At 46.3% G+C, this 13,684-nt stretch overlaps 1 protein-coding gene across 2 annotated transcripts in view; it reads left to right on the forward strand.

The window, feature by feature from the left end:
• PALM2AKAP2 (PALM2 and AKAP2 fusion) overlaps positions 1-13,684 on the forward strand; it is a 615,632-nt gene that overhangs the window by 376,977 nt on the left and 224,971 nt on the right. For both annotated transcript variants that reach the window (XM_089913542.1, XM_022579084.2), the window contains 3 exons: positions 5,410-5,524; positions 6,694-6,715; positions 12,570-12,671. In XM_089913542.1, the coding sequence (XP_089769668.1) occupies positions 5,410-5,524; positions 6,694-6,715; positions 12,570-12,671 (239 nt within the window). The remainder of the gene's footprint in view (positions 1-5,409; positions 5,525-6,693; positions 6,716-12,569; positions 12,672-13,684) is intronic.

The raw sequence follows: 13,684 nt of genomic DNA on the forward strand, positions 1-13,684 counted from the left end.
TGAAATGAGAGAATGATCGATGCACCTTATAGCGCCATAGGTCCTTTGTATTTTCCCATTAGGAAGGTCTGTTGGGGTTAGGTCGATTTTATGAGACCATTTGGCCAGGATTGCAACCTCATCGCCAGTAGATTGAACGTGCACAGCTGCAGTGTGTCACCTTTCTTTACTGTCTATTACAGTCTGCTGCTTGCTCAGGAGAAACTGAGCAAGCCAGTCAGAGGCTGTTACATGCACCTGTCTCAGCCTAAGGAGCCTTGGTTAACCTTGAGCGTAAATTACACTTCCTGCCAATTCTTTATTTTTAGCTTGGCTCCTCCAGGGAAGACTGCATTAGATTTCGGTCATGAAACTACAAAACATTGACATTTCTAGCCCAACTGGGATGACTCTTATTAACCCCATGACACTCGGTTTCTTGGGAAGCTCCTCAGCCCTGGGACTCAGGTTTTCCACGAAAAGTTGTCAGTCTGGGCCATCCAGTGCCCACATGTGCATGTGTAGAGAAAGCTGCTGCTTGGATCTGACTCACTCAGACTTATATAAGCTGTCGATATCCTGAGTTCATTCCCTTTGGATGAAACTCAGGCGGTGTTATCGTGAAAGTCTAGTTTTGTTGCTTTTTTTTCCTCTCTCTCTCTCCGTTCCTTCTCAGTTACACAGTATCACGACCCAAATCTTTAGCACTTGATCTATATAGCCAAGAGCCCTGAAACCCATAGGGCCCGGGCAGTGGACACAATTGGGCCAGCCAGTGGGCATCAGGTCACAGAGAATTCTTAATCACTTGAGCCTGCTTCATCGGAAGAAGTGAGTTACTTATAGTCAGCCTTTTTTTTTTTTAAGTCAGATATTTTTTATTTATTTATTTTTGGCTGTGTTGGGTCTTCATTTCTGTGTGAGGGCTTTCTCTAATTGCGGCGAGTGGGGGCCACTCTTCATCGCGGTGCGCGGGCCTCTCACTATCGCGACCTCTCTTGTTGCGGAGCACAAGCTCCAGACGCGCAGGCTCAGTAGTTGTGGCTCACGTGCCTAGTTGCTCCGCGGCATGTGGGATCTTCCCAGACCAGGGCTCGACCCCGTGTCCCCTGCATTGGCAGGCAGATTCTCAACCACTGTGCCACCAGGGAAGCCCCCAAGTCAGATATTTTTAACCCAACTTTTTTCCAGAATCCCTTGTAGTGCCTGACTCTGAGTCCAGCCAGACAAGCTCCGTCAGTGTCGGTTGAATTGAATGTAAATCGATACTGTGCCCATTTTAACCCCTCACTCGACCCAGGAGAAGCTGGGACCCCGGCTCCTTTCCAGTGCCACAGCCTGTGAAAGGCAGCCTTCTCAGCGCTAGGCCAGAGGAGGCATTTTTTTTTTTAAGTGATTTACTGTTTTTATTCTGATTAGATAAGGAATACATGAGGTTTTTTTTTAATTGGGTAAATATTGAAAAGTATAAAGAAGAAAATTAAAATCACCCAATAGCTCATTACCCAGAGACAACTACCATGGATATTTTCCTGTTTTCTCGAACTTAACGCTCATGAAGAGGTGCTCTGTATCCATCCTGATTTCTCTAAGGATTGGGGGAAATGGGGAGAGGGGTAGATTATAGTCTTTCTAATCTTTTAGCTTCAGGTATTATTGGGATATATGTACACATACATATATACATATATTTATATAGATATATATTATTAGGAAATATATCATTAGGATATGATGTATATAATACACACATATATAATATATATCTCTCTAACATACACATATGTATATTTTATTAACATCTTTATTGGAGTATAATTGCTTTACAGTGTTGTTTTAGTTTCTGCTGTATAGCAAAGTGAATCAGCTATACGTATACATATATCCCCATATCCCCTCCGTCTTGTGTCTCCCTCCCAACCCTCTAGGTAGTCACAAAGCACCGAGCTGATCTCCCTGTGCTATGCGGCTGCTTCCCACTAGCTGTCTGTTTTACATTTGGTAGTGTATATATGTCCATGCCACTCTCTCGCTTTGTCCCAGCTTACCCTTCGCCCTCCCCATGTCCTCAAGTCCATTCTCTACATCTGTGTCTTTATTCCTGTCCTGCCCCTAGGTTCTTCAGAACCTTTTTTTTTTTTTTTTAAATTCCATATGTATGTGTTAGCATATGGTATTTGTTTTTCTCTTTCTGACTTACTTCACTCTGTATGACAGATTCTGGGTCCATCCACCTCAGTACAAATAACTCAATTTCATTTCTTTTTATGGCTAATATTCCACTGTATATATGTGTCACATCTTCTTTATCCATTCATCTGTCGATGGAAACTTAGGTTGCTTCCATGTCCTGGCTATTGTAAATAGTGCTACAGTGAACATTATGGTACATGTTTGAACTGTGTCAGTTAGCTGTTGTCACAATAGTGCTCTTTGACAAACTACTCTCAAACTCAGTGGTTTAAAACAAAAATCATTTGTACTTGCTCACACTTCTGTGAGGAGTAGGCTGGGTGTTGGCTGATCTAGGCTGGGCTTAGCTGAGTGGCTCTAATTGAAGGTGCAGGTCTGACTGGGCATGGCTTCTGACTCTGGGTTGGGCTCCTGTCCACTCCCCATGTGTTTTTTCTGGGGTGCAGGCTGAAGGGACAGCAGCTGCCCAGAGAAGCTGTTCTCTTGGTGCCAGCAGAGGCACAAGAGGACAAGCCCAACGGGGCAAACACATTCCAAGCCTCTGTTTGTGTCATGTCTGCTAACATCCCATTGGCTAAGTCAGGTCACATGGCTGCACCCAAAGGGTCAGGGAAGTACATCCCGCCCACCATGAAGCCAAAGCAAATCATGTGACCCAACATCAGTGGGTCGGGGGCGTATATACTCTTCCCATGGAGGTGAAGGGGGAAGGGAGGGAATTTGTTTTAGAATAATGGAATCTACCCACATCCTAAATATCTACTGAGATACTCGGTTTTTTGAGATTCAGATGAAATCTGCTCAGAATTCACCTGGCCAGTGCTATCATCCAATCTCACCAGGAAACCTCTAGCCCAGAGCTCCTCTACCCAGTGAATTAGTTCCATTTACAGATCATTTGAGTTGTCCCTATTCCATGCTTATATTCCTTTCCTTGATTCCTCCCAAAGTAATTTACACAGATGTGTGTAAAAGGTTTGCTGAACATTTGGAACAGCAAAGGTTGATATCTCTTTGTTTATATATTGGTGTTGCTTGGCCCGTCTCCTCTAGATTCTGTTTGCATTTCAGCCCACACACAGCCTCTCAAGTCAAAGCTTGCTGAAGAATTACCTGGGTCTCAGAAATCCTGAAGATCTCATCTTGGCTGAGCTATGACTTTTTTGCAACTTGGTTCAGCTTTTTCATTCATTCAACATACTTGTATTGAGCATTTGTGCCCTCACCATGATGAATTTATACTCTAGTAGGGGAAATTAACAATGTGTGTATACTCTAACACAGAGTTTAGAACTATTAAACCTTGGCAATGTTGATTTTGGGGGGGCGCAAATCATTCCTTATTGTGGGGGGGTGTCCCGTGCTTTGTAGCATGTTTATCAATTGCTACCCATTAGATGCCAGTAGCACCAACTCTACTCTTCTTGAGTGATGGATAGCCACAATATCCCCAGACATTGCCAAATATGCCCTGGGGGACAAAAGCACCTTGGTTGAGAACCATTGCACTAACATATAGTAGACTTGATAAGACCTCTGGTCTTATTATTTCCTGGTGGTGAATCTGTGAAAGCCTCATGGGGTGGATGATATCTGCGTTAAGACTTCAAAAATGGTTAGGGTTTAGAAATGAGTTTCTTGAAGGAGGGAAAATCATGGGGCACAAATGGACAAATAAGGAGTAGCTCTGTCTAAAGCATAAAATGAAGTAGACTTATTGGTAAGAATGGAGGCTCTATAGGTATTAGGAGGCTAGATGCTGTCATCAGAAGGACTGCCACTTTTACTGTGAGGGAAATGATCAGTATATCTGAAGCTGTGTTCATTTGGAGGGGACACCATTACACACAGTGTTTGTCTTCATAACCCAGAGTAATTGCTGCAAAGTCTTATCCATCCAGAGGTCATTTTTCTGATGCCTAGTAAGGAAACAGAAAAGGCCTCTGAGGGATACAGTGCAAAAATCCCATGGCTGTATCTTGGTGTTCCTTACCCCTCAGAAGATCTCACTAGCCAGTTCCCAACAGCAGATTAGAAGATGGAAGAGGAGCAGGGGGAGGCAGGCATAGACTCTGCAGAAAAGCTTCCAGCCCGACACAGGGAAGGAGACCAAAAGCAGAACTGAATGAATGAATGATAAATTCAGACCAAACGATTTGGAAGCATAATGATCTGGAGTCCTGTAGGCGGGGAACATCCATCCCTTCATAACCTCCAAAGACATTGGTGCATTCCAGCACCACCCTAGTATACCAGCACACTCAGTGTGTAACAAGGCAGGGCATATGTGAAGTACTGTAGAGCCCATGTGGCTAGAGTTTAGCACCGGTTAGGAACAGGGTCTAGAGTTACACTTCCTGGCTTGAACCCTAGCCTCAAGGCTCTGCACCAGTAAACTAGTTCCTTAACCAAGCCAAGCCTTCATGATCTCATCTGTAAAATGAGAATTCCCGGCTCATAGGGTCATAGGGTCATTGGGAAGGTTAAATACAATAATCCATATGAATTCTTAGCTCAGCTCTTGGCACAGATTTAGTGCTCAAGAAAAGTTAAATGGTTGTTACTATCATTTCATTGCAAGAATAGAGCTGCCAAGACTTCCCCCAAATCATCACTGTAGCTGCTGTTCTGGAATATTCCCAGAGTCTCCTGGCTGTGCTGAAATTTCCTTTCCAGGAAATAGATAAGAGGGTTGTAAAAACTGAGGAAAGTTTCAGAAGAGTGGGGGCAGTCATATCAGTCCCTTCCATCTCCTGTCTTCTTGGTAGTAGAGGTTAGGCCACTGAGGAAGGTGACAGCAGGTTCCCAAGGGTACTGGCCATCAGCCATTTCTCGGCAACATATACCCTTTGAGCAAGACTGGCTCTTCACCTGTGGCCAAGCTGACAGAGGAGCAGTTATTCTGAGATAGAAGAGAGTGTGTCCTATGCTGTGCAAAACCATCTACCTCCAAGTTAAGAATGTACACGTGAAGAGAAGGGGAGGCCCCAAAGCAAACTGCAAAGTGGCAGCAGTGACCTGGTGGCAGCACCTCTGGGTTGGTTTCCTTTGATCAGTGTCTGCTTAGTGGCAAAGCTGGAAACACACGATGCTCTGTGAGGTAAAGCCTTGGCCGGGCACCACAGCATCATGTAAAATGCAGACCGCCAGGAAGTCACCCAGCAGGAAGAAGCTGCTCTCTGGTCCAGGGGTGGCAGGACAGTAGAGTAACCTGTCCTCTGTTTGTGTGTTTTCCAGGCTGGAACAGGAAATACAAGCACTGGAAAGTGAAGAGTCCCAGATATCTGCCAAAGAGCAAATCATCCTAGAGAAACTAAAGGAGACAGAAAAATCCTTCAAGGACTTTCAGAAGGTGAAGGAAACAAATGTGACTTCTCAGTTATATCCCTGAGGAAGTAAGCGCTCGTAGAATGGTGCCAATTGGAGAAAAGGCCGGTTGGTATTGATGAGAAGACTAAGCCACACACTCTGAGGGGCAGATGCGTGAGGACCAGTGCCATCTCTGAAGCTGAGAGTGGCCTGTCTTCAGGGGTGGGTCCACCTGGCCCACCAGAAGCACAGAGAAGAGTCATGAAATTAACCCCATCTCCCTACGGTCCAAACCCTTTATATGCCTAATGCCTGAAAAGTCATCTCCCATTAGACCCTAGAATTCTAAAACCAATTCTTACGAAGCAGATTAAACAGACTCCCTGTGGCTTGAAGTCTTTCCTTTATAAAAAGGCCAAAGACAAAACCATATCAAATGGGCATGAACTCCAAAAACAAAGCATCAGTGAAACATGAAATTTTACCGTACAGGCATGCCTCGGAGGTATTGCAGGTTTGGTTCCAGACCACTGAAATTAATCAAATGTTGCAATAAAGTGCATGTCATGAATTTTTTGGTTTCCCAGTCCATATAAAAGTTATGTTTATACTATACTGTAGTCTGTTAAGTATGCAATAGCATTATGTGTTTAAAAAAATATGCACGCCTTAATTAAAAATAATGCTGTTGGAACAATGGTGCTGACAGATCTGCTTAACTGGGGGTTGTCAAAAACCTTCAGTTTGTAAAAAATGCAATATTGAGGCCCAGTAAAATGAGGTATGCCTGTCTGTGAAAACAGACGGTACTGTGTAGCAAAGGGAGAATCCATAAAGCCAGCAGGCTGTGAATCACTCAGGACCCTCCCTCCATTTTATAACACATGTTTCCCCAGGTACCCAACAGTTGATAGGAAAGCAGTCTAATCACATTCATTTTAAGGTGGGATTTTCTGATGTCATTTCTCCAACACAACCCAGGGTATTTGCTGAATAATTGAAATATATCTCTTGTAGGAGAAATTCGGGGTAAGGTGGGAAGGGTAAACCTTTCCCTTAAATTTCAGGATCCCAAACAAATTTCCCAGAAGGAAAGAAAGCATGGGGTTTGCCCACCACAGTCAAGTTCTGGGGGAGAAAGATGGGTTAAATGAGTGAGGGGTCATCTCCCCACGTGTGTAGTGACGCTCTGCCCTGCTTTTGTTTCCACAGAGCTTCTCCAGTACGGATGGAGGTAAGTGTAAGTGCTCTCTCCCCATCTGTACCTGAATGTTTTCATCCATCAGCTTAGTGGGTTTCATTAACACAGGCTCACCAGGAGACGCGATGTGTTGGTTTGTAAGGGCATCAGAAAGAAGGGAAGTGCCGTTTGTGGGTGCTCAGGAGGGCCACGCCCCCCGTCTCCTCAGCCTCTCCTCTTCAAGGACTGCTTCTTGACCAACTCTTTCCAGGCTTACACAGTTGGCCTGGCTCTTCTCCTTCCCATTTGGTCCCCAAGGTTCACTGCTTTGATCTCTCTTGAAATATGTTCAGCCAAGAGTGCCAGCCTCAGGACCAGTTCCCTGGTAGGGATGAGGCCACTGGTGCTGGTGGTTAGGTCTCCAGGTTACAGTATGCGGCAGGAGCCCATCATCTGATGTTTAGGAAACCTTCCTAAGGCCTCTGGTTTTACTTTGAATCAAAACTGCAGTTTCTCCAGCCTTCCAGGGAAACAGGGCTGGGCAGAACCTCCCTCCCTGTGGGGCATGGTTGGCCAGGAGCACGTGAAGGGTGGGAGCAGGGCCCCAGCTTCCTGAACCCCACCCTGGCAGGAGTGGGCCTTCCTCTGCTCTCCCCTCCCGTCCCCTCCCCTCCGCTCTCCTTCACTGGGGCCATGTGATGAACTTGGGATTGTGTGCTTCTCAGCCTTCACCTTGCTCCTCTGTTAGCTACAAACTCATGCAAACCACTTGATTCCCTCTTTCCCTCTGGCCCTCAGCTAGACTTGTCTTAAAATGCCGGGACTTGTCGGAAGATCAGATACCATCTGCTCACCTGATTCTTATGAGGTCAACCTCTAAATTAGGAAGATGATCAGGAGCCAGAATAAGTGTTGGCATCAGTGTTTTCCCAATGTCTTTTGGAAATGTATGGTTAAAGATTTTAAAATGCAGAGACGGATAATGCATTCTTCTGGATTAGCAAAGATCCTTGCAATCACGATAATTCTAACTTCAGCAAAAAAGAAAACAAACAAAAAAACTGGTTTGTCTGGGTTCTCCCCGCCACCCTGCAGCAAGTAAAAGGCAGGGGATCTGGATTTTGGCTCCTTGGGCGATCTTTGGGAAGGTATTAAATTAAATTCATGTGTCCAGCGCATATGCTCAGAGGCAAGTCAGGGCCGAGCAAGCAGGGACTCCAGGAGGAAGACTTTCAGTAGTTCTAGAACCTTTTCTAGGGTGTGGCCAAATCAGGACATTTGTTCTGTGCTTTGGGGGTGGAGCATGGACTGAAGAGGTGGCCTTGCCTACTATGGGGAGTTGAGGGTGGCAGCATGGGAAGGATAGCGGGCTTCCCTCGTGCTAGGGCTGCCCAGAGGCCGTGTAAGTGATCAGCAGTAACACAGTGTCAGACATCGACCCACAGATACCCACATATCGGAAGCGTCCACATCAACTTTTTTTTTTTTTTTTTTGCGGTACTCGGGCCTCTCACTGCTGCGGCCTCTCCCGTTGCGGAGCACAGGCTCTGGATGCTCAGGCTCAGCGGCCATGGCTCATGGGCCCAGCCACTCCGCGGCATGTGGGATCCCCCCGGACCAGGGCACGAACCCGCATCCCCTGCATCAGCAGGCAGCTCCCAACCACTGCACCACCAGGGAAGCCCCACATCAACTTTTTATGCTTTCACTTCTTTTTCTCTCAAACCAGGGCCTTTCCTAGACTTCTCTCTCTAATTAGGGAAAGGATGGAGCCTGCATGTCATGTCCCAGGGAAAGCTGTGTGGGCCATGGAGACCCATGTAGTCTACGACTTGTTAACAAGCATCCATGAAGCCATGTTATAAACTCTCACTGCTCTCTTTTTCGCTTTCACCCTGAACTTCTCTCATTTCCGCCTGTACTGTGTACTTCCCACTATTTTCACCTGTTCGCCTAAGTAGTTCATAAAGATGGTAAGAAACACGACTGTGACTGAGAAGGGAACCTACAGAGAAAAATCACCTTCATGATTCCATCCTTCATCACTTTTTGACAGGATGGGTGAGCTCAGGCTTAAAAGGATGCAGAAGTCTCAGGGATCCCAAGAAGTGGCCAGGGAAAAGTTTCCATGGCCTTGTCACCCTGGATGATGATTCCTACTGTGTCTGGTTATAACTAAGTCTGGGGAGACCTTTCCATTACACCAATCTGCTGGCAAAGAAAAGTTTGAAGGAGGGAGCACATCCTTCCAAGAATGCAGTCAGTGTTTATAGGCCACTCTGTGGTCTGAGGGTAAAAACTCATCATGAAGCACATCCAGTTGAGGGACTTTGGGATGTCTAAATCTTTTCTCTTTCTTTGATTTCAAAGTGCCAAGACCCTCTTAGAATCAACCAATTGTTGTTACTAAGACCTAACAAAAAAATGATTGTAGAATAATGATGCTTAGGACAAATACCCAACTTCCGAAACACGATGATTACAGAATCCAGGCCCAACTGAAATTATATAACTGGACCAGAGGCTGCAGATAATCAGCAGAAGCGTCTCCAGTTTAATGAGTTGCCAAGGAGTCGGCAGCTAGCGTGTGCATGTGTAACGACCGCTGTTCAGGTACCCTGTGCATGTCTCCCTGTGCTTTTCAGAGAAAACAAAGGTACTGGACTGCTGGATCACCGATGGTTTTTAACTACATGGTAGCCTTGGCAATCAAGAGCAATGTATTCCAATCTGGAGTAGAATTTCTTGGCAACATACATTCTGACCCCCCCTCACTTCCTCCCCACCCCACCCCACATACACACTTGTTATATGGCAGAGTCCTCATCGATTGGGTGGGTGGTTTTTACTGCCCTAAATAGGCACAGTGTTTTGTGTAAGTATAAATTGCATGTGGTATGTACCTAGAGCTACCTCTGTTCTTTACCCACCGAGGAGCTGGTGTGAAACCCTTGGCCAGAGCTGGCAAAGGAAAATGTCTGTCCTGGGCCCATCTCATCCTTGCTGTTTGAGACTGATCTTTGTAGATTTCCATCCCATCCCAGTCTGGGGTGGCCTGGGATCTTTCCCACATCAAAACCCTCATACCAGGGACTTCCCTGGCAGTCCAGTAATTAAGACTCTGCAATTCCTTTTCAGGGGGCACGGATTCGGTCCCTGGTTGGGGAACTAAAATCCCGCGTGCCACAGGGTGTGGTCAAAAAAAAACCCAAAACAAAAAAACACCTTCATACCAATTGTTGGGACAGCTCAGTGTGTCTTCAGTTGCCCAGAAGCCACGATTTCAGGAGAGTTTTCATCAGTTTTGCTCCTCTAGCTTTAGCTGTTTATGTTCTTCATAACGGTTTCAGCAGTGCCAGAACTAATGAGAAGCACTCACGTTACATCTCTCCTCTGTAAGTGGCTGTTCTCTGCCTTCTCGGGCGGTGGGAAGAAGCATGATAGCCCACCCTGACTTTGGCAGGAAGAGGGCAGTTTACTGACTGAGGCCACATGAAGACATCTCCCTGTGGAAGCTTCGGAGGCCCTGTTTCTTATTCCTTGTGTTGGTCTATCAGACACCCTCCCTGCTACAGAACCTTAGGGTTTACTACTTAATGATATTTTGAGGGGCTGCCCTGTCCTTTTCCTCATGCCCCACTCCTCGCCACCCCTTTATCTCTTAGCAGAAGCCATGGCTCCCCAGCCCCACAAGAGCTGCTGTCCTCAAGCCTGTAGCCAGTGACCACTGGGCAAAGGTAACTCCATCACCCACTCACATCTGGCAGGGAGCAGCCTCTCGGGGAGCCTGAAACGTAAGCAATAGGAATCACATGAAGAATTCCCCACCTGTGAGTGGCTTTTATTTCTGGCTGCTAAAACTTTCAGAATGCAAAGATGTCCTGGAAATTCTATATGTAGCATAGGATGTACTAGACACGTGTGACCAGTCCACAGAGTCTTACCTGGTCTTAACGGCTTGAGTCTCCATCTCATGTGAATGCAGGAAGTCAGATTTACTGTGATTGCCATTCCACGGATTTCTGGAAATCCTCAGGGAAGCTCAGAAGTTCTGCACATTTGCTCTGGTCATCTCTTGTCCCCTAAACTGTCTCTCTAACCCCACACTGCTGCTCCCTCCTTCCCATGGGCCACTGTTAGCAATCTCCCTCTACCCGCTCAAGCCCCACTTACCCCCAGCTGCTGCTATCTCTGGTCCTGCCTTGTGCTACCTTGGGGCCCAGACCCTTCCCACAGCTCCCCAGAGTGAGAGCAGAGGCTGCAACCTAACTTGAGGAACGCTGGCAGGGCAGCTCGACATGGAGAATAATGGGCAACTTTGGACATGTGGCCACACTCAGAGGCTCTGGCTCCAATCCAGGCCCCTTTCAGAGGGCCCCTACAGGCTGCTTCATGGCCATCTCCCAGCCCACCATCATCTCAAAGGGCCATCTTCCTTCCTTGCAGTGAAGGACCTTCAACCATGTCTGCCCGACCCAGGGCCCAACTCCAGCACACATGAGGCCCCAGGGAGAGACAGTAACCAGAGCCTCACTCCAACCCAGGGCCTGCCTGCCTGCTGACTCCTGACTTCCTGTTCTGTCTCCCCAAAGGGTTGATATAGACGAACCCATTCTCTTAGAGAAACTCCACCCCATCCACTCCCACAGAACACGATGGTCCAATGTCAGTATATTCTGGGTTATTCAGACACACGTGAGTCAGCAGTGGTCTAATGGCCATATAACTGAACTAATCCTAACCTGGTGTCTGTCTGCAGTCCTCTCCTCATGAAATTTAAAAGGGAAAAAAGAAACTGCCAGAACTAAGGCCGTATCGATGGGGATACACAGGACGGGACAGATGCGGGAAGTGGGTAGAGGCTAGGGACTAACTGGCCACTGGGAGGGGGAGTTAAGGACACCACCCAGGATCCTGGGTGAATTATGGTGCCAGTGAGCTGCAGTACATTGTACAGGAGAAGCAGCAGATGAGCGGAGATGGGAGCTCCATTTTGGACATGTTGAGCATGAGGTGACTATGGGCCATTCAGTGGAAGTATGCGGTAAGCAGATACATGTGATCATTGATGAGTGATTGACATTCCAGGATTTTGGGATGTGGCCGTGACACAAGGAAGGAATCACATCACCTAGAGCCCAGCTTTCTAGAATGTTCCTTCGCTTTCCCACTTCTCTCTGGGGGATACACAGATTCTTCTCCTTGTTTCACATCAGTGGTTTCCTCCTCTCCTCTAATACTTTGGCATGCCTGTTGACTTCCGTGTCCTCCATCTCCCTAAGTGGGCTTTCAAGGTATTTTCCCGAGCAGAGCTGGTCTCCCTCTGTCACACGGCCTCATTTCTTGCAACTGAGCTCATGGTGAGTTCACTGGGTGCTGTTATTTGGAATCTCAGGATTTTCTAGCTGAAACACCAGCCAGAAGTACTGAAATTGTGGGATAAATTCTGGAATATTTTTTTAAATGCCTACAAAATTAGTCTTCTGCATGAATCAGGCACATAAAGCTATTTTTCCAGTTCTGCTTAAGGCACGTTTCTAGTTTGAGGTCCCACATTTGGCCAATTCCACCAAATTTATAATGGCTCTCACTAGTCCATCTCTCTGTCTCTTTTTTTTTTCCCCCCCTGAACTCATTGTACTCTTAGAATCTAGAGCTTTCTGATGAATCTTTTAATACATAGAGCTGTCCTGGGGCTTGAGCTCTCTGGCCAGGATCTCTCCTACCTCAGCTACTCTACTGAATACCAGTCACTGGGCAAATGCTGGTCTTTGTTTACCCTGATCCTCTCTTGCAGTGGCCGCCTCTGTGGTCCATTATGTAGGGCAGACAAGCTGCTGTCTCGGCAGTGAACCCATTGGGCCTCCCAACACTGTGCCTAATTGTATTCCCTGTTCTCTGCTACCAGATGCAGTAAATTACATTTCCTCCCAGCTCCCCGACCTGCCAATCCTCTGTTCACGAACAGCACAACCGTCACCTGGGCAGGACGGAACCAGCAGGGCAGCTGGTAAGTCCTGGGGAGCTGTTTGGTTTTGATGCCAGGACTGACCATGGGGCTTGCGTTTCTCTGAGCTTTAATAATGAGGGTTGCCCAGATATCCTTACATAGGGGGGACCCTGTCCTCAGCACAGCTTCAGATGTAGAGTGGCCACACAGGGCAGGCACTGGGCCCTGCTGGGTGTCTGAGGACCAAAGGGGAGGGAGTATTGAGAAAATCAGAAAGCATTTTTCTTCCCACTTCAGAGGAGTCTGTCTTGTGTTTGTGGTCTTTATAGCTGTCCTCATTCTTAAAGTTCATTTGCACTCTGCCTCCAGGGAATTTTATTTTCCATATTGGAATAGTACAAGATCAAATGAGCTATGCCAGGAAGCTGGAGGGAAAGTATTTTCAAAGCGTATGAGTATGTTGCTGGAATCCTTTGGGAGTCGAGCTGTGTGTATATTGTGAACATATATATTCTCAAAGTCTTCCCATTTCTGGAGTTATTTAACTACTATGGTATGTTTGGGAAATAAAAGGAGCAACTTAAAGAATATATGTTTCTTGCTAATGTTTCTCACAATTGTGGATTTTAGAAAATAATACACTTGTGAGTGTAAAGCATATAGAGAGTTCTGCTTTCCTCTGTTCAATGCGAACGTGCCTCGGAAATCAGAACTGGACAGCCGTGAACAATAAATCTCTATACCGATCTTTTTGCTCTTCACAGAATTGCACTGAGGGCCGGGGTTGAATGGAAAAATGAACTGCCAAGGTTGTACAGTTCGTGACAATGTAGGTGAACTTGAATCTGAACATCAGATTATGCTTTACATAATCTAGGTAAATTTATGTTTAAAATAAGTCACCTAAGGACACCTTTTATAAGACAAAATAATCATGGACCGTTGAGTCAGAGGAAATCCTTTGTACAGGCCAACCTGAATATTTTATGAAGCAAATAGTCCCTCCTTATTTTAATATAAAAGTAAAATAAAAGGGCAAGCAAGTATTGACATAATTGTCACGCGCACTGACT

The sequence above is a fragment of the Delphinapterus leucas genome, chromosome 6, assembly GCF_059928025.1.
Source record: "Delphinapterus leucas isolate spDelLeu-1000000601 "Yukka" chromosome 6, BTC_Dleu_Yukka2, whole genome shotgun sequence".
Lineage (NCBI taxonomy): Eukaryota > Metazoa > Chordata > Mammalia > Artiodactyla > Monodontidae > Delphinapterus > Delphinapterus leucas.